The following is a 21,379-nucleotide window of genomic DNA, read 5'->3' as shown; positions in this document are numbered from 1 at the left end:
GTGTGGTAGCATAGAGGGAAGCTGTCATCAGAGGATGTTCCTCTCTCTAGCCCAGCACTTCTCCCCTTGTGCCCCCCCCAAACAGACCCATACTTTACCAGCGGGAGAGGCAGGCATTCGGTTAGTTTTGAGGGGGGGGGCTGAGGAGTGCAGGAAGAAGGGCAGAAGCAATCAGAGCTTTGAATTGTCATGTAGACCACAGGAAATAAGAGGAGGAAGCAAAAGATTTGGGAAGGAGCTTGAAGTATTGAGCTTGGAGATGTGTTGGAGGGGGTTAGAAAGAGTCAGCTGCAAAGCTGACTCTGGGGACCAAGAAGGTAGCGATCGGGAGCTGCCGATGGTGGTGGAGGCGGGAGTGGGGAACAGCAAGGAAGGAGTGAGTGATGGAGAACGAAGCAGGGCAAGGCAGAGTGTGTTTAATTGGCTTTGCAGGCTGGAAGGACAGAGATCCAGAGCACAGCACGTTGCTGTCACACTCCATTACAGCCACTGGCCACATAATGAGAGCCTGTGCAATCAGCTCCCCACAGACCAGTCCCTCAAGCCACACACACACTGTGGACTACTCTGTTGGAAGCTATCAAACACCTTACCTGCCCTGCCTGTGTTCGCTGATGCCAGTTTCAACACACATGCAGCTTTTTTTCCTTCAAATTTCAAATTCAGATTTTCTTCAATTCTCCGGTGAATCGATGATTCAAACAGGAGCAACTGTGTCGGAAATTCACATTGTTTTGCTTTCTTTGTGTTTTAACTCAGCTCGAGAATAAACTCAAGTACATTTTTAAAAAAAAAATCCAGATTTTACCAATCAGTGTGTTCACAGGTCTTAGGCAGTAGAGCAGGGCAATATGACCAAAATATTTATCATGATATGCATTTGAAAATTTGCAATAACGATATAACTGACGATATAATTGAGACTAGACAAAATACTTTACAACTCCACAACTTTATTAATGCAAAAAAAAAAAAAATCAACCTATTTTCACTTAAACGAGCAGCTGTTTTTTATCTGCATTAAAGTTATATAAAAATTTAACAGCACAAATGCAAATTCCTTGCTGACAGTTTAACCAAAAGGCATTTCCAGTGGAAACTGGCTGACATATCCTCAGTATAACCATGTATAACATCCACAAAACTTAAAAAGAGGTTATACACACACACAATACAGTAATATTATGTTGAAGCACAGTACGTATCACTCCGCCAGGCTCCTGCCTACAGTAGTCGTAATGCTCCGACAATCCATCAAGCGGTGCGGCTTCGTAGCTTAGCAAAGTCGTACTAAAAAATTTGACAGATTTTCGAGCGCCGTGTACCACATAAAATCGTTTCGAGGTCAGTAAACACAACCAGAATTCATACATAAGGCACACGGGATTATAAGGGGCACTGTCGGTTTCAGAAAAATCAAAGGATTGATTTTAAGTGTGCCGTATTTTCCAGAAAACACGGTAATAACGACGGCCCGCTAGCATGCGCTACCAAAAATAGTGCTTTGTTGTGTATCTGACGGACGAAAGCTAAACCAGTTCCACACCACTGAAGTTGCAGCATTTTTACAAACCAATTCTGGTTCATCCGTTTCATTCAAAGATCCACTTTCGCCCTTCTCATTCTCCGTCACTGTCATGCTTTTTCGCCATGTGCGTATGAAAACAAAGGCACTGCGCATGTGCGTTTTACCCATATTCTATCGCGATATTTCATTTTCTTATCGTTGCCCAACATTATACCAGTATTACCGTGAACGGTACGATATGGCCCAGCCCTATTTGGCAGCCCTCCTGCATGCATGACAAATGCCTTTGAAGCATTTTGTGGTTCCAGAGCTGATTGAAATCTGCAATATTAAAACAAGTCAAACAATTAAAACATTATAGATTTGTGTTTATTACTGGGAATTTAATACTGGTAGGTTTATTATGAGCTTTAGATTGAAACAGGCTTGCCATTTTATCCTGGTGCCTGCTCGACTTAGGTGAATATTTATTGAATCGATATGAATCCCCTCATCAGTCATTAAGAGATGTGCATTTAAAATGTTGGACAGTAACATTTTGTCTGTTTACATCGAAATGATTGCTTCTTTTCTGTTCTTCTCTTTAGTACTGAGGAATTTATTTAACACACCAAAGTGACATAAAAACATAAACTTATATTAGTGTTACTCTGTCTTGTGTTTATTTGTTTTCTTTTGGAACATTTGAAATATCAATAATAGAAAACTTTGAAATATGAATTTTTAGTAAGTAAAACTATATCCAAGATGTGGGTTTACTGAGCAGGTATGAGGTCATACACATGCAGGCAGGGAGAAGGGGGAAAGACAAAGTCCAAAAATTTGATGAAGACCTTGTGCACTTCATCTTCCTTCCCAGCTTCTTAACTAATTTCTCACACTGTCTCCTTTTTTACTCTTACACCTGCTCCACGTTTCACACAGCAACTTTTTTCTTTCACAGTTTCAATCTCACGCTCCATCTTTCGCTTGCTAACAGTGGGCTGATCTCTTGCGGCCTTCTGTATCTCACTTTTTCTATATGCTCTGGGATTTAACTGCCTGGTTGGGGGAAAAGGTGGCTGCTAACCGAAATTTCTTACCAAGATTTTCTTTATGGAGTTGGGCTGTAAAAACGTGGATGTACAAACTTTTAAAGTGGATTGCAAATGGCAAATTTTAGAAGACGCGATCTGAATAATCTGCTGCAGACAAAAACAGGAACAGAAATCCAGATGTTTTATTTCATCCTGTGAAATTTTCTTGCAAATGAAATGTGCACGCTACTTTTACACGTCCGGTGTGTGAAAGCCTTCATGCCTAAACTAATAAAAACTTGTAAAAAATTCAATATTTTTCAAACAAAAACGAAAATCCACTCTGGCAGCTAACTGAACCTGAACTGAAAATGTAATAAAAATGAATAAGAAAATAGAAAATGATAATAACTTTGCATTAGACGTCGTGTAGGTCGAAAGGCAATAGAGTTAATGTACAGTGTTTTGTTGGGTTCATTATTTTTAGATTAAATGTATCTCATTAGGAAGACTGTTAGGAAAAATACGCACACCAGCCCTCAATATTCATAATGAAAAAATGCACTTTTTAGATTAGCCACAATTGCTTTGTGCAAGAGGAGAAAATGTCTTTAAAAAAATTCTGTTTGAACTTTGCAAAAACAATGCTAACAGGGGAGACTGACAAAAGCAAAGAGAGATGGGAAAAGAAATGTGAAATCTGAGAAGCAGAGAACGAGTGGGAGTTTAGATCAATAGGTTCTTAGCTGGCCAAAGGTGTCTTCTCCAGAGTTAACAGGTGCTGTGTAGCGTGATTGACAGCTCGATAGGGAAGCTGTCACCTAAGCGTTCTCTCTTTCCACTCATCTTCACAAACATCTCTGAGCACATTGATCCCTTCTCACTTTTTTTTAGCCCTCCTTTTGTGCTCTACAATACAGTCTGTCTGCTGTCCAGAGCTAAAAAGAAAGCTCATCTTGACCCAGTAAGCCTGTAAGAGCGTTTGTTGTTCCATTTATTGTACTCATATAGATACAGCAAGGCAATGGAAGCAGTGAGAAGAGAGACTGAAGGCGTTGCTTCAGATTTGCTCGTTAGTCGTTAGTTGATGCCAACAAACAAAACCCAGAACTCCTCCAAGAGTAATTTATGAATGCATAAATTAGTCAGAACTCATGGGAAGAAAGAGAAGCTTAAGCATTAGCTGTTTTTGAATTTTTTATTTCACTAATAAGAAGTTTGGCTGTGCTGCAGAGAGCAGTTGGGATAAAACTGAGCCTGGAATCTGACTATTAGCCCCAGAGAGGTTAAATTATTTAATTACATAACTGTGTGAAAGGTGTTTATTAGGGCAACTTTCATGAGCTCCCAGCAGCTTTTCAGAGATACAAAAACAGATTTTTGTATGAATCGTTTTAAACATTGTGACAGAAAACAAACACGCAAACTAGTCAGCTGCCATATCTAACCCAAGTAGTAAAATAAAAACATCAAATTAAAAAAAAATAACCTGTTGACTGAGCCCCTGGGCTGGATGAGATTTAGGTTTCTTCAGGCTCTGGATGCTGTGGGGCTGTCTTGGCTGACACACTGGAAAAGTGTGGCATGCCCACTCGGGGTTGGGGATGAGTTGATGCCTCAGTGGAAGAGCGTCATAGGGTCTTGTTGACAAGTGAGACATCCACGAAGCAAGAATTTAACTGACAGATTGGTGTGGCATCTGTAGTAACATGGGTGATGTACCAGCCTGTTGCGGTGATCTGGATACGAGCTCTGAGTAGTGACCAAAAGAACAAGACCGCAGATACAAACGGTGGAAAGGAATTTAATCTAAAAGGTATCTGGGCTCTCCCTTATAGATTGGGTCAGGAGCTTTGTCATGCGGGAGGGACTCAGTGTAGCGCCTCCACAAAAGGAAAGGAGACAATTAAGGTGTCTCAGGTATCTGACTAGGATGCTTTGTAGGTGAGGTATTTCAGGCATATCCTGCTGGGAAGAAATCCCGGGGCAGTCCCAGGACATGCTGCAAAGATTGTATCTCTCAGCTGGCTTGGGAACACCTTGGTGTCCCCCTTAAAGACAGGCATGAAGAGATGAATGGTTGAATGAATAAATCAGTCTATTCTGTTATTGATATGTTTTAGTGACTTTGACCCACCATATAGCAAGCTGATCATTCAGTCCAGCACGTCTTTGTTTATTTCACTGTGATTTCTGAGGAGCTGAAACATTCAGTTTATCAAAGCTGTTTTTGTTCACAAGACTGGATTACTTGGAGATTTTCCAAGTCTGCCATCAGCAGGTTCCACTTTTTGCAGCAAAGATTTTCCACCTCAAAATTAGCAGCTGAAGAATAACTGCAGAAACATCGGGGGGGAGGGTTTGAGAGAGGCTGTCTTTCATGATGGTCCTGTTGTGTTACTGCCTCTCAATCCTTTCATGATGTCTGGTCTTTCATTTGGCAACATTAATGCGAAATTGCTTGAAATATGGTTTTAATGTGAGGTAAATGGCTCTTTTAAAAGCTGCAAATGTGGTTAAAATATGAATTTGGACTTGGTTGGGGTTTTTTTGGCATCTACCATATTTGTATTATGATGCAGGGCTTCGTTTTTCAGAATCTCATTTCACCAAACATGAGTGTTAGGACACATTTGATTGAGTATGGGTGTGCGTGTGTGTTTGTGTGTGCTTGTGTGTGCTTGTGTGCAACCAAGAGAGATGTAACCTCAGCTTTAAAGGTGAGCTTTAGATCTGCGGGGGAAATTTTCAGCAGACAGACAAACAGGAGTGTGGCTCATATCCTGCAGAGCCTTCACTAGTCATTTGTGCATTGGTCTTTTGCTTCCAGCTGTTCTCTCCTCTTCCCTGCCTCCATCCCTCTCTGTGTTCCCAATGTCATATTTCACCCCAAGTTACATCGTGTCCTCCTAACTCCAATGTCAGTGCTCCCTACGGGATTCATCCAACGCCCCGCTCCCCGCAGCACTTCGATCAAACAGCCATCCGTGCAGCTTTACAGCTGAGACGTCGACGCATGTTGGCCATTGTTTTATTAATACTAGTTGCAGGTAAATAAACACCATATCGTGTACAGGATGGGTTTTTTTCTGGGGTTTTTGGTAAACTGAAGATGCATAAAATATTTTTAAAGTTCCCTCCTGATTCTTTTTCTTACCTCGTTCACCTGTCTGTTCCAGGGAAAGGCAAAAAGGCAAGAGTTGGTATGAATCCAAAGTGGCAAAGGCAAAACTGTGTCTTGAATGAGACTAGATTTGTGTGACATTTGTGTGGATGCTTGTAAACAGCGGTTAAATTTCCTTGATGAACGTGGCAGATCTGAGACAGACATCAATCCTCAGCTTCAGCCTGTTATCTTCTTTGAGAAAGGCAGTCCAGCCAGGAATATAATCAGTAACATTAACATAAAGCAATTCAAGCTCTTTTAATTGCATTATATTAAACAAATTAGATCACTCATCCAAGTGCAAAGTGCTTTCTTGTATGATATTAATTACTAAAAAAGGAGCTGTGACAAAAGTTAAGGATGATAAATAATGTCAGAGCTGAGATTTCGGTGCTTGGCTGTCTGTTATTTATCCTCATTAAGACTTCCATCTAGGCATTGGGGCTTTAATGTGGAACATTAATATTCATATATGCTAAGTGTTTACAGTCACTCTCTGAAGAGGCATGACACATTTAGACCTGTCTCATCTTGTGCAGATAAGGCTCTCCTCTCCACGGTGATGGAGGGTGCTTAGTTTTGACCCGCAGTGTGAGAGTTTAGGTTGTGCTGAATGGGTTGAAAGACCCTGACTCCACTTGTACCTTCCCGCAGAGGAGAAGCGTCTCCTCGTCAGGCTCATGTTCAGCACTTCAGCGATGCTCATGTAGAGGCATGTATAAACACTCTATGTCTGTCAAATAACAGCTCTACAAAAAAATGTCAGAAGGAAAAACACTTCTGAGTTTTGGAGTCTTTTTTTGAAATTTTATATCTGTTTTTTGTTTTGTTTGTTTTTTAAGTTTGCATCCGCCTACATTGGTGTATTCAGAAGATATACAGAGGATGGGACTATGCTGTAGATTGAAGGCACTCAATTAAAATTAATTAGGTGTAACACCTACAGAGCAGCCTGTCTAGTGGCTATTGGTGGCTGTAAATAGTGAAGATAGAAGGTCAAAGAGAGGGCAGCTAAAGACGTCACCTTTACAGCATGTGGAATTTTCAGCCATGAGGACATCGAGGTGAAATGTAAGTATTCTTATCACCTTAAACATCAGACTTGAATCTGAGTTCATGTCACTTACAGCATTAACTATCCCAACGGTTCACTTCTATATTTTGCTTAAATCTGGAATTACTGCCAAGATTTCTTCAAGCTGATAGGAACAAAACCATAACTCAAATAACGAGTTGTTGCTGCCAAGGTATGAAGAAGAGCACCTCTGAACCTTAAAACAGAGCAGCAGAAAAACAGGAAACTAAGAGTACAATTTGCACAAAGAAACCAATAATTGGACAACAGAAGACTGGAAAAGATTTTCCTTTTTCTGATGAGTCTGTCTGCTTTGACATTCAGATGATAGGCTCGGCATTTGAGCGTCATTTAAATGCCACAGTGTGCCTGAGTATCGCTGCTGACCGTGTCCATCCATTTATGACTTGGATGTTCATATTTAACATGACTAAAGTTTTTAATGTTGAAGTCAGTATTATGTTTACAAGTAAGCCCCTATCAGCCAGAAGCTCAGGCTGTTTGAGAGTGTGAATGTCTATAAGATTTATTTATTTATCCCATACCCTTCCCAAGGTTCACGTTCTGTTGTTGTTGTGTTTTTATACTTTTTTTAAAGCATAAACTACAAGCCAGAATGGGCTCAAATGTGAATGTGAACACATTTTCATCTTATCACTGAAAGTGTACACTTTACAGGAAGTGAAATGCCAGCCACATCTCCAGGGTTGAGTGGGGCATGCACACAAACACAAGTGCATGGTACTTAGATCAAGGTCGCACTCAAACCACACTGAATTGCAAACACTTATTTCTGTGTGTTCCCGTAGCAGCAGAAATCTCTTATGGTGCTAGAAGGTGCTGGCAAGCTGAGAGATGACTTCTGTCACCTCTACAGAAACTGTTTTTGTGAAATTTTAGTTGTCTCTCTCTTTCATTCTTTCATTCCCCGGCACCTCTCGCAGTGAAGCTAGTGGCAGCAGACTGAACTGTTTCTGCAGTGTTGGCCTTTGTCATATGTCACACTCTGACCTTTTCTTTTGCACGTTTTTTGTCTTAGAAAAGTAACACGTCTAGACTTTGTCTGTGTGTCTTTGTGTCGTTCTGGATTGTTGTGTGGAAAAAATGGGCGTAATACAAGTGCATCATTTTTAAGGCACAGGCAGCATCGATGAGGGGGATTAATAATAATTTAGGACAAGTTTTAAAAATAGAAGAGACTGTTGAATCTTGTCACATTTCCTGATGTAAGGAAGATGAGTGTGGAGCCCCTTTTCTGCTTCCCTGTCATCACTGAGTGTTTGTTGAGTGGGTACTCTGCAAGAGAGGCAAACAGTTTGTTCGATGGGTTGAGACAACAACCCTGTGCAGGAGGGCCTTTCCTGTCCTTCCTGGACCAAAATTTAAGCTCCAGGCTGAGTAAACTGCATTAACTTCATTTTTAGTGAAACATAACTACATGTCCTCGTGAATGTGCCCTTTGTCTTTCTTGAACTATAACAACATACAAAAAATATTTAGCCACCTACAGCAGCTTTTATGGCATCCCAATCTACATTCATAGGCAAATTTGGATGTGACCCCCCTCCTCCTCTTCGATCTGTAACAGCTTCGCAATTCTGGGACACCATCCTGCTGGATTTCTTTGAAATTTTCACGATGGCCTGGCTTGCATTCGCCATTCTAGCCCCTTCCAAAGATGTTCGGTGCAGTTGCACAAGAGTCTGTGTGGGGCAGTAAAGTTCATCTTCACCACCACACTCATCCAACCATGCCTTTAAGGATTTTGCTTTGTGCACTGGGGCACACACTGTGTTCCAAATTCCAAATAACTCGGGAGTGACACCACTCCCAATTTAGCATGTTCCAGAAAAAAGAAGTAAAAGTAGGATTATATAATCCTATATAAAAATAGGATCATAATACTTGTTTCTTTTTATACTTTTAATTTAAAAACTGCTGCAGCACATTATGGATGGAGGCTGGTCAGTGCGCTGTTTATTGCTTATTTAGGCAGTCATAAATACACAACGCTGGCAGTGCAGATGAGCAGTTTTATAGTTTTATGGCTGTTCAGTGCCGCCATCTTGGATTGTTAACTCGGGGTTGCTGGGTCTTTTCCGACTTTCCTGGTGGGAAATCCGAGTCGAAGGGGAATTCCAGATTTCAGCTCTGACTGAGAACTCAGAAATTCCAACTTCCAGCTTTTTTAGGAACACACCAACAGTCATACTGAGACAGAGAAGGGTAAACTGTTCTCATGAAGTTAGATACACAGAATTGTTTCGAATATCGTGGTAAGGCGTCAGGTAAGACCTGTTGGCGACCACAACAGAAAAATGTGAATTCCCTAACAGGTTTGTAAGTGGCAGCTCTGTGAGATCATTCATAAAGGTCTAAACAGATGTCAGTGAATCTGTGATTACTGCGGTTTATTAGTGAAACTGTGCTTTGAAACTGCTTTGTTCGGTAGCACATGATCACCTGCAGTTTGCATGGAAGATACCAACTGGTCTCAGTTTCATTACCACATCGTGCGTGGTAGTGAGAGTCTGAAAAGTGTGAGAATGCTTGCCTTCAAAGTGAAAGTTGCAGCTTTTGGCATGTGTTGGTTGTAGTGGTGAGGCACAACTTTTACTCTGAAGACAAAAACTTTCTCTGTTTTTGGTGTAATACCCACTTTGCAGCCAATCACCTGGGAACAGCGAGCAGTCTCCAGGAAACACTTGCCAGCCAATCTCAGATTACACATTTTTCCCTAGCAACTGCAGGCCTGTGTGACTGAACTAAGGGGCCCCGACCAACCCCAGCCTGTCCATACAGTGTATATCAGCTCTGTCAACTGTATCATACCATCAAAAACATACACCAGCTTTTGTTTTAACTATACAGTTTCCCTTCATTTCTCCACTTTTTTTCCTACAGTTTGTTCAGTATAATATGTTTGGTTTTCCTGCGTCAAGGATATCACCGACAAAAGCTTATTTTTTATTCTGCAAAAATATCACAGCAAGAGTGAAAGCGATTCATTTTTGTTAAAATAAATGAGTCACCTTCCAAAAGCAATTTCTGCTTTACTGTAATCTTGGTTAAATAGTTGGAAATATTGCAGCTGCTCATAGCTCACCTCTCCTCACGATGCTGTTTTTCTTGTTATTGGTTTGAAATAATTTGATGTTTTCTTTTCTGCTTCTGCGAACCCCTCTAATGTCATTTTCCTGGTTTTCTGAAAGACACTGTGGAAGTTTCCTCTGACCCTCCATCCTCAGTTAAATTCTTGATCTATTTTTATTTCTTTTTTTCACACTGTGTGCCTTCACTTTCTTTAATGCCTCAGAATGAGATGAAAGCCCAGTGCAATTAGGCTTCTTATCGTTTTAATTAGGAAAGCCATTCGGCCATATCTGCCTCAGACGCCATAACACATAATGGCGGAGAGTCTCTGATGCCTGAAGTAGTGATTGTGTGCGTGTGTGTGCGTACGCATGTGTTGTGTGTGAGTACATACAGTACGCATGTGTGTATATTTGTGTGTGTAAATGTACGTCCTAGTAACACAGTTCCCAACAATCTCGCTCCCGCCCTTCTTTCCTCTTTTATTAGTCTGTGTTCTCCAATCGCTATTCCCACTTGTGCGTCTCTCCAAACATGTTGTTCTATCCCTCGTTACTTCCTTCCCCTCAAAGAGACAAGGTCAAAGAGTCCTGTATAAGTACTTCAAACTCAATTCAACTATGTTGTCTGAGCGTTCCTTTTCAAACCCTTTTGTCAGCGTTTGCTTCGTTAATGCAGCTTTTCTTCCTTGACGCTACAGCTAGATGTACTGATTTTATTGTATGTTTTTATCTGTTTCAATTTGCGCGCACACACACGCCCACGCAGGATACACAAACAGTTTATCAGTGTGCACGTAAACTGCTCATTTCTCCATATCTGTTTGCATAAGATGAGAGAGCTACATGGCTGAAACCAAATCATTTTTTTCTTCTTCTTTTGCCCCTCATCTTAAAGAGGGGGAACTGTAACTACCCTGATAGTGGTGTTAACACCAAACCAGCTCCTCTGCTCGCCTCTCTACTTTCTCCCCCTCTCCCTCCATCCTCCCTTTCCTCCCTCCTGTTACCCTGGCCTATCAGTGCGGAGCAGTGGTCTGTGAAGAAATTCCCAATATCTAAATTTACACACTGTATCAATCTTGTTTAATAGACTGGAAAGCTTATAGCCGCCGTGGCAAGCCGGCAGAGAGGGCAGCGGTGATAAATTGTCGGTGTGCAGGCGACAGCCGCCCGTGATGTATAATGAAATATTTATGATTTATCCCAGCTAATAAACTGAAATGAAGTGCATGATGTATGGGAACAGATGGGCCCTCTATTGATGCTGAGGTGGAGAGGCAAGAGGGGGGAAGAGGAGACAGGAAGAGAGGTGGAGAGAAGGAAACAGAAGATGTGATGAGAGATGTTTGAGAGGTAGTTGGAAAAAAAATGAAGCATAAAAATAGAATTGAAAACGTAAGAAAACATAGTTTGTTTGTGTTTGTGTGGCACTGGAGCTGGAGAAGCTGAAAACATGGACGTATAGGTAAGACGGATGGAGGGATATGGGGTTAGCAGTACAGACTAAATGATGGAATAGAGGACAGGTGGAAGATGGCAGTAAAAACAGACCACCATCAAAATGTAATCCCTCTCCTACAATGCTGCGTGCTGATTCCAGGTGAGGCAGGTGCAGTTGCTTTCTTTTATTGACTCCATATTTTTCAGCTACAGTCTGCAAACACGCACAGCTTTACCTTAAATGTTCTTAACTGAGCAACACTGAGGTTTTTTGCAATGCTGAGGGGTGCTGTGTAAAGCTTACAAGTGCAACTATGTCCCTCAGAATTGTTCAGCATTTTGGGGAATAAACGTCCAACCATGCCTTTAAGGATTTTGCTTTGTGCACTTTTTTACTGAGAGTTAAACTGCTGACACAATTTTAATCAATATGAAGCTCCAGCCAGCAACCAGTTACTTTAACAGGAACAAAAGGAAAGGCTAACGTGTGATATCATGTGCAGTAACATCATATGTAATTTGTGTGGCATCTTAAGGATAGGTTTATACTAACTTGCAAGCTGTGTACACAGATGCTGTGGAGACTGAATGACTGGTGTCCAAGTTGTGTTTTTCCTAAGTCTCGGGTGCAGAGTACACCGGAAAGACACATGTGTAGCGGGTATATCGTAGTATATGCAAAAAAGCAATCACATGCAGGTTTTCAAGGCATGGCTGTATTACCTCTTTGTGATCAAATGTACCTGTAGATTCTTCCCTAACAACCTGTGGATGTTGGAGGGTTCGCTGACCAAGCCCTGTGTGACTGAGGCGTTTGAAATTGGTTTCACAACAACTGCCAGCAACCACTTGCCAACCAGATGGAAACTATAGTTTTTTCCATACCAACCCTGGTAGTTGCCAAGGTGTTCCCAGCCAAGTGTGACTAGGACACTAAACACATGAAAAGTAAATTAAAGATTTCTATGGCCATCATAATAATGTCCTTATAGAGAATTCTTTTGGTCATAATAATTATGTAGTGAAAATCTGAGCTCATGACATCCAAAGGACAAAGTGCTAAATCTGTTTATAAGCACCTCTAAAACACACTAATGAATATGCTAATAGAAAAAATACGAATAAAATCAAGAGTGTAGCATTTTTACAGAGCATTTACTGAGAGGACTGTTTCTTGGCAGAAAGTAGAAAATTCCCAGAGTTTCTGTTTGCTTAGAAACTCCACAGGGGCAGTTTTGAAATTATGAGATATTCAAGTAGTCACGTCAGCCAGTAGTGTGTTTAATTGAGGGCTGAGTGTATACATGGGTCTTTGTGTCTTTGGTTTGGAAGAGCAAACCAAAGACAGACGAGGAAAAGAGGCCAGGAGCCCAAGGAGAGAGAGAAATAACCCAGATGGCAGTCCTGTATGCACTTTGCTCTCTGCTCAGCCCAGATCTTGCTGGTTCATGCAAACAAGCTTCCCAACTACACCTACCAACTTCCTGGATAGAGAAAAAACCCAGCTGAGCATGATGATAACTGGAAGATGTGAAAAGTTGTCATAGTAAATGTGTGAAAAAGAGTCAGATTTTCTAACATCACAGCTGGCTTTAAGACGTAAAGGTTCACTTTGCATATTTGAACAGTCCCTGACCTTCGCTGACCTTTTAACCTATTCATCCAAACTTAACTGCTATGCATCACTTCATCACAGTGTCTCACACACTTGCGTCCACTCTCTGTTTCAGCTGTGGACAGCCCCAATGTAATTCTGCTAAAGAATATATTCCTGATCCTTATTTTCAGGCTTCCTCTCCTTCCCTCCTCCGTCCATTTTTCTCTCCCTAATCTCTCCCCACTGATCCATACTGACCCATTTCCCCAGCTCGTCATACACGAGCGCAGCTGCGCCCCTCATCCCACATACTGTACTCGCCTTCCCCCACACCTGTCCCCCAGAAACTTATGCATGAGTGTGCGTGGGTCTGTGGAGGATGTATGTCTGGAGGATGGGGCAACTTAAACACTCATCCATCCACTGTTATCTGACTTTGTGTCTCAAACACACACGCTCTCTTACACACAGATACAAGTTTACATACCCTACATTCCCTATTCTTAGCTATAAAAAAAATTACTTAATTTTTTTAATTGAGTTCATTATCAGCCTTGTTTTTAGGTATATATATTGTAATTGGGCTTAATAACTTCTTGTTATAAAAATGGTGTTCCAGAAAATTATGACTGTATTTTTCCCTGTGTTTCCCTTACATCACATTGTCTTTCTTGTATGGGCCTGTCTGTATTCTAGGAGACACCGCTGTGTATAAAGACGGCGTATATTGGATCATGGGTCGCACCAGTGTCGACATCATCAAGAGTGGTGGCTACAAGATCAGCGCACTCGATGTGGAGCGTCACCTTCTGGCTCATCCAGACATCACGGGTAAGTGGAATGAAGTAATGTCACCGCTGTAAGACACATGTAATTAAAGCCCTGAACCAGCACCTCAACCATTTGATCACTGTTAATATCCAGCAGTTATGTGCTGAAGGTAACTCATCAAAAATGAGTTTGGTGTCCTTTTGCTGTAGAGAAAGACAAAAATAAAGGAGTAGCTGAATTTTACCTGCAGCTTGTCTGATTTTTTGTCATATTTAACCTTGTAGATGTTGCTGTGATTGGAGCCCCAGATGCCACGTGGGGTCAAAAAGTCACTGCTGTAGTGCAGCTGAAGAGGGGCAAGAGCATGACTTTGCCAGAATTGAAGACCTGGGCAAGGTACTGTGACTTTCAGCTGAATAACCTTTGCTTTGTGCACTGTTTTTGGAGCTTTCTAATTAATTTTGTCTCTTATTATGCACATACCAACTGGTGTTGTGGTTTATTCACCTAGCAAGTGAGCAAGCTCCGGTGAGGAGATACTGACACCTTTGAGCTTGAGTCAAGAAGGCATCCGGTTTAAAAAGTCGGCCAAATCAAACATGTTAGGCAGACAAAAGTAAGCATTATGTGCATAAAATCCATCCACTCTCTTACCCACTTATTCAATTCAGGTCACGGGGGGGGGACTGGAGCCTATCTCAGCTGTCACAGGGTGAACGTCACTGTGTGTATACCTGCTTTTATTTTGATATCCAGCAAATACATTGCTGTTGACAGGCTAAATATAGGGATATTTTCCACATTTTTGCATGAACCTGTACTATTCTATCAGGCTATGCTGATATTAACATCCACACTGCGTGAAAATGCATGCTGTATTTTCTTTCAGGCAAATATGTGAACTGTCAGAAAAGTTTAAGGTGGCTCTGCTTTTGCAGGAATGGACTCTGTTCACCAGATAAACACGTCCAAGTGGAAGCAGACTTTATTAAAACAGGGACTTTGCATTGTGAATGATATTGTAACACAAAGACACTGCAGTATTACAGAGAGAACCCCAGTCATATGAGAAAAAACATGGATTTATTGCTTTAAACTGGTGTTTCAACTGGTGTTGGACTTTAAACAGCAAAGCTTTGATTTTTCTTCAAGCAAAGTGTTGCTTTTGAAAAAACAGAGATGTAACACCACTAGCCACTGGACCACCTGCCACCTTTAAAAGTGCTTTGCAGCCCAGGGGGACTCCAAGCTCATACCACCAGTGGAGATTGTGACCTGAATAACTTACAACTAATCCATCATCCTGAATCCACAAAAACAAACTCCAAAAAGAGCATCGTATCCCATTATTATTACAGGACCATGTTTTTGTTAAGTCTTCTTAAGCTGATTTAAAAGGACAATCTTCACAGCTCTTTGTCAGTTCTGCTCAGTGCTGGGGAAACTACTTTGAAGGCATAGCTTTGCAATTAACCTATTACTTCATACTAGAAGTAATTGATCTAAAATAAAACTACCCACTGAATAAATCTAGTTATATAAAGCTGCTTTGAAGAAATAGTTCAAATAAAAAATATATAAAATATAAAACAAAAAGTAACATTGTAGCAATAAAATCCTCCTAATCAGGCCTTCTCAGCTGAGGTAGTCAGTGTTATGCATTTGTGTGGCAGTAAAGGTAAAAAATCCTTCATTTAAATAGAGAAAAGAATTGAGCTGCTTGAATCACTCCTAAACTTAAAAAAAGAAGAACGGTTAGCATGTTAAATGTTAACGTTCATGACAGTACAATTAGGAGCAAACTCAACAAGTATGGCACTGAGTCAACCATGAAAGTCTGCTAGAGTCAAATGTGAGGCCATCTGTCTGACAGCTTGGCCCATCCTGAGTCATGCAACAGGACAGGGATCCGGGCTCAGCAGCAAATCTGCAACAGAATGACTGAAAAGATCAAAGAAAGCATTGCAATGGTCCAACGTCTATGCTTCGCCCTGGTTTAAATACTGGGGTGGGAACTTAAGAGAGCTGTGCATGAATGAACGCTCACTGACCTCAATAAACTGAAGCAGCATTGTAAAGATGAGGGCTATGAGTTCTCCCACAATAATGTGAGAGGCTGATAAATTCATACAGAAAACCATTGCTTCAGGTTATTGCACTTTGTTTTTGCTAAATAAATAATGACATGGTGTAATATGTCATGTTTTGTTCTTCATCTGACATTGTCATTGCCTAATTTCAGGACCTGGAAAGGGCTGGATTTTTTTTCGTTATGTCTTGACTTGTAAGCCTTTAGAACTGAAAGCTAAACTACTAGTTCAATTTTATGTAGTTTAGTGGACCAAATGGAGGCACCTAATTCAGACTGTGTGGGTCTCTGAGCAGCACACACATCCCCAGTGACTGGCCTTCAAGTCCCCAGATCAATAGCAAAGGATGTGAGAGAAAGAAAGGCCATAGATGGACTAATGAGGGAGATGAAAAAGAGGAAGAAGATGTGGGGGAAGCAAACAAATGATTATTACAGAGGACTTTGTCCTGCTACCTAACAGTTTGTTTTTTTTCACCTCGCTTCCTAAATGTCAGCTGAGTTTATTTTGTCTGCTAGAGACGGTTACTGGTGACATTCACCCTCCACATTGCAGTGACACAAACAGTCTTTTTTTTTAACTCCTCCAGTCTGTTTCCACACTTTCTACAACCCACCAGTGTCATTTATTTACATCACTGAATTCTTGTAGAGCGCAGTGTGTGTGTGAGTGTGTGTACTGCTGTGAGCTCCATATGGTGTATGGATGTTAGATCCCACTGCTATCGCCTGCTGGTCCAGTATGGTAGATTACAACTACTGCCTGTGACTCAGGTTAACACACACACACACACACACACACACACACACACACACACACACACACAGTGTTTGCAGCCAGGGGTCCTCCCAGGAGACAGACAGTTCCAGCACACAGCCCTCTGCTGAGGCCTGGGTGTAGGGGAGAGCGAGAAAGAGATAAAATGAGACATAAACAAGTAGATGGATGCTCACTCTTCAGTGCCCTGGCTTCAGCTGTCAGTCTGAATCTCTGTCTCACCCTCACTGCCTCACACCGCCTCGAACGCTCAGGCTTGTGCGCGCGCACCCGTGCACGCAGACACACAGGAACACATTGCCCTGGAGAAATCGGCGACACAAGCACGCAAGCCCCCGTTACAGAGACGTGTACGTATGCGTATATATTCACACTTCACTCACTCAGTCAGAAACACACGGACATCTGCTGAAAGGAGTGTTTGATGGCGGTCATATCAGTCATTATGCTCGCACACACGCACAACTGGATTGCACACCAAAGCACGCGCACGTCCGCACAAACAAACAAACTAGGTTAGAAGATAATAAAAAAAGCTCCGGGCTTCAAGACTTGACGTAACAACCAGGCATTCAAAACGGAAAAAAATAAAACACTTTTAATTATCACAGCCTTCTGTTTTCCCTTTTTATTATTTGTTTATTTTTATTTTTTTTATTTCATCTTGCAGTGATTATATTGTTTTTGTACGAAGGGGGATTGTCTGTGTCTGGAAGGCGAATTGGGGATATTAAGGGAGAAGAACAGCAGAGTGTATGAACGTATGAAGGACGTTTCCTTATCTCGACTACTCCGCCACAGGCCTAGCCTTTGTTTTGCAGTTGTTTGCTGTTTTTTCTTTTTTCTTTTTTTGTTGTTGTTGTTGTTGCGTATTTGTGTGTGCATCCATATTAACAGTGGTGTTTATTGCAGGGAGCACATGGCACCCTACACCATACCTACAGGCCTGGTGGTGGTAGAGGAGATGCCGAGGAATCAGATGGGCAAGGTCAACAAGAAGGACCTCCTGCGACTATTCTTTTCATGACTGGAAAAGTTGCATGACAACATACAGGTGCCTGGATAAAGAACTGCAGGTGTACATCAGCAGAGAGAAACACGGCTGTTTCTCTGCACACAGGTAGACAGAGAGGAGGCAGAAAAGTAGATGAAGACATCATGGAACATCGTGGAAGCTAACATTTGAGGAAACTTATTCGCAACTATAAATACACTATAAATATAATTTATATGTAAAATGTAATACACAGCGGAGGGCACATCATAATCAAAGGTTTTGCGACTGTGTGCAATGAACTTGTGACCTCGTGACCTTGAACAGGTATGTAACCACTTGCGATCAGCTGCCATCTTCAAAACAACATTGGTGCATCAAGACTGATAAAATGGCAAATAAAAAGGAGACAGCCAGTTTCACAGTTTGCGAGTGAATGGGGTCAAGTTGGCAAATAAATGCAAAAATCAGATGTATCAGGAAAAATGGTAAATACATTGCTGTCTTCAAACACAGAAAGCCAGATCACAGAAATTCACATTAACTTCTTACGTTCAGTCCAAGCAGAACCTCGCAGGTTTGAAACAGAAATTCCTCCACAAAGTAGTTGTTGCTACGGTGATTTAACTATGTAACCAGAATACAGCCAGCTCGCAACCAGGTGACTCAAGTCCCCAGTACAAAGAGTTTGTGCCCATTGGTGGAAACTGATGCAGATTGATTGCAATACGTTTTCACCCTGTTATTAATTATTTGCCAATCTCTCTGAGAGTGAGTGTAGTCAGTCTATGATTGCTGGGAGACAGGTTTCCTCCCATTAGGAGGTCGCCTGTGGAGTCACATTGCAATCTGTAACTAACTAAATGCAAGTAGTTGCAGTGAGCAAGTAGTACCATCGTTCAGTCACTGGGCAAACATGTTTACTGTCTACCACTTTTTACTCTTCTGTGACATTGGAAAACTGTGGAAATCATCAGTCTGATATTTGTTTAGGGCAGTATTGAACAGAACCTCTGCAAGGAGACACAGTGTTAGTGACACAAAATTAGCCATATTAGCTTCAAAAAGGTGTGGTATAAACAGTGTTTCTGTACATGTTTGCTGTTTTCCAGGTCATGACTTAGGTCCAAAAGATTTGATTCAAACTTGAGGGAACTTCTTGTCTTCAGGAATCAAAAAGAAGACCCTTTGTCTTCTACTGAAGTACTTATCATATAAAAAAACCAAACACTTCCATTGTGAGTGTGCTTTCAAATTATGCTACTTTCCCACAATGAAAGGTTCGTAGAGGACCTTTTTAGAGCTAAAAAAAAAAAGGGAATCGGTTGCAAATGTTTGTGGCAGCTCTTGGAAAACAAAAAATAAATATGAAATTTCAAACACTTTGTGAAGTGTTTTGCACCCAGCGAAACTGAGGGGTCCGCTCTTCAATCTGCATTAATGAGAGGGGAACAGCTAGCTGTGGTGTGCATGGATCGTGATGACCAGGATTTTCAAATGCTCCACTAAAAAAATGCTCAAACCCAGAAGCAGCGTTTGGTAAATGTGCTCTTATTGAAATATTCTGATGTTTGATTAGTGAAAATGGTGTGATCAGAGAATGCACAATGACAGCTTTTTGTGGTAGAGTGGTGTAACCAGAATCAAGGATCATGGTTAATTAAACCTGCACTAAACAAAATGAAATCCGGTGCGGTGGTAAATCAGGAGAAAGACGATGAACACTGTTGGGTTGATTTAGTTTTGTAAACACACTGATGCACTTGGAATAACAGATTTCATATGAAAATTAAAAAGTTTTGGAAATTTTTAATTAAAGAGTGTTTTGGAAGTTTTTTTCCCCCCAAAGAGTGTTACACTGTGTCTGTGCAGCTGTGGCTATGCAGGTGCAATGAGAGCCTGAAGGCGGATTCTCTAGCAAGGCACAACACCACAGCTGGATGCCCTGCACTCCATCTGACTAACCCTCTCGCTCCGCTCGCTCTTCTCACCTCTCATCGGTTCTCATCTCCATTCCTACAATGTCTAACCTCTTCTGTCTTCATCACGAGTTACGACAAATTGCAGTGGTACCGGGACCGACTCGACTGTGAGACTCTTCTCGGATGAACCCTGGCGTGCCGCCAGAGTGTGCAGAGAGCGTGTGAAGAGATGTAAGTAAAGCCAGGGAAAGAAGACAAAAATACGATGCAGGACTGTCACAGTGATTGGATTTCTAACAACAGCTGTGAAAATGAGGGTGAAAGAAATTAATATGCAAAAAATAAAGTCAGCAAAGGGCATGAAGTAAGTGATACGGCCGGGGCAATAAGCAACGAGGAGAATAAGCCAAGGCGATACGGTTGAGATAAACAGTCATGGTGAAGAGTCAGAGGACTGAAGATAGAAAGAAATACAAGTGCAGCCCCCAGCTGATACAACCACCTGTCCACACACAGAAACACACGCACACACGCACTCGTCCGCCCACAGTCACCAGAGACCTGATTAAGAGAGCAGAGCTATCGATCTGTGGGCTGGCAGGCTAGGATGGATGAGCAGGCAGGGCTGCAAGAGCACCAGAGGACAGCTTCAGTGCCCCCAAATCCCCACGCCACCCCACCCAACCACCCACGCCAGAGCCGGGAGTCAGCTGGGGCCACGGGCAAGAAGACTGGGGCTGCCACACGGAGGCTGCAGCGAAGCAGCAGAGGGTCAAATTCAAACTGAAGAGCGCGTGTGGTGTGAAGTAATCAGTGCACCGTACTGTGTGTATTCAGGCGAGCACCAAGGACAGGTCTCGGTGCTCACCTGGTGCACACACGGGAGGGGCCAGGGAAGGTGGTGGCTATTCCCTGGACTCAACTTGATGGAGTACTCGTGCCCTTGAACTGTCTCTACCTCCCCTTTTTGCCTCTCTCTCTCACACACACAAACACGCACGCACTCGCCCATGTTTGCCAGAGCGTGGTGGAAGAGGTTGTCTGCAGATGGCTGCTTATTGGGCCCCAGGGTCCTGGAGGGTGGGTTATGGGGGACACCAATGAGACCGTTTGTGTATTTGAGATACAAACAGTGTTTGTGGCAAAGGTGATGGTACAAAGAAGCTAACACAGAGTTCATGTTATGCTGATTGTACCCTTTTTTTTTCACAGTTTGACTTTTTTATGTAAACTTATCTGCATATTTAGCTTCCTTTTCCTATTAATATGAACTTTTCTTATTGCATCAGGTACGCTAATCAAATGCCAAATGATTGAATCACTGCGTCATTTTCTGTGCTTGCCTTTCAGAAACCTATCCCAGCATGGGTCTCGTTGATGGCAGACAGTGTTAGCTTCACTTCAGGGTGGATGGAGACCTTTAAGCAATCAGCTGTGTCTTCTAAACCAAATCAAAAAACATAATCATGTATATTGAGACTTTCAAATTAAAAGTGACAAAGCTTTTCTTTTTCCAGAATTAAAGCCATACTATGCTATAGCAGGTCAACATCAACTGCTCTCCATCATCTCACCTTTTAAGAGGGAATTAAACTGTTTTCATTCATAGAGGTGCTAAGTTAGTTTTTATCAAAACAGAGTGCAGCTCCAGCACATCACTGCTGATTTACTCCACTGTAATTTGTTAGAAACAGCAGATCTGCCTTCATCTCACCCTATCTTGAGCGTCATCCTCCGTCACACCAACTCTCTGCATGTCCTGCTTCACAGCATCCACAAACCCTTTGGTCTTCTCTTCTACCAGCAATATATTGTCCAATATATCCACTATCCCTTATTTACACATGTCCAAACCATCTCAGCCTTACCTCTCAAACTTTGTCCCTCTGATGTATTCATTTCTAGTCT

General features: G+C 41.9%; 1 protein-coding gene across 6 annotated transcripts in view; it reads left to right on the top strand.

Moving 5' to 3' along the window:
• The window catches only part of acsf3 (acyl-CoA synthetase family member 3), a 55,266-nt gene extending 35,899 nt beyond the window's left edge, over window positions 1-19,367 (top strand). For all 6 annotated transcript variants that reach the window (XM_082541374.1, XM_082541370.1, XM_082541369.1 and 3 more), the window contains 3 exons: window positions 13,614-13,748; window positions 13,973-14,084; window positions 17,468-19,367. In XM_082541374.1, the coding sequence (XP_082397500.1) occupies window positions 13,614-13,748; window positions 13,973-14,084; window positions 17,468-17,582 (362 nt within the window). In that variant the 3' untranslated portion in view covers window positions 17,583-19,367. The remainder of the gene's footprint in view (window positions 1-13,613; window positions 13,749-13,972; window positions 14,085-17,467) is intronic.
• Window positions 19,368-21,379: the final 2,012 nt, after the last annotated feature.

This window comes from Aulonocara stuartgranti (genome assembly GCF_965226115.1).
Source record: "Aulonocara stuartgranti genome assembly, chromosome: 1".
Taxonomy (NCBI): Eukaryota; Metazoa; Chordata; class Actinopteri; order Cichliformes; family Cichlidae; genus Aulonocara; species Aulonocara stuartgranti.
Note: the sequence above shows the minus strand (reverse complement) of the source record. Positions and strands in the feature narration are given on the sequence as shown.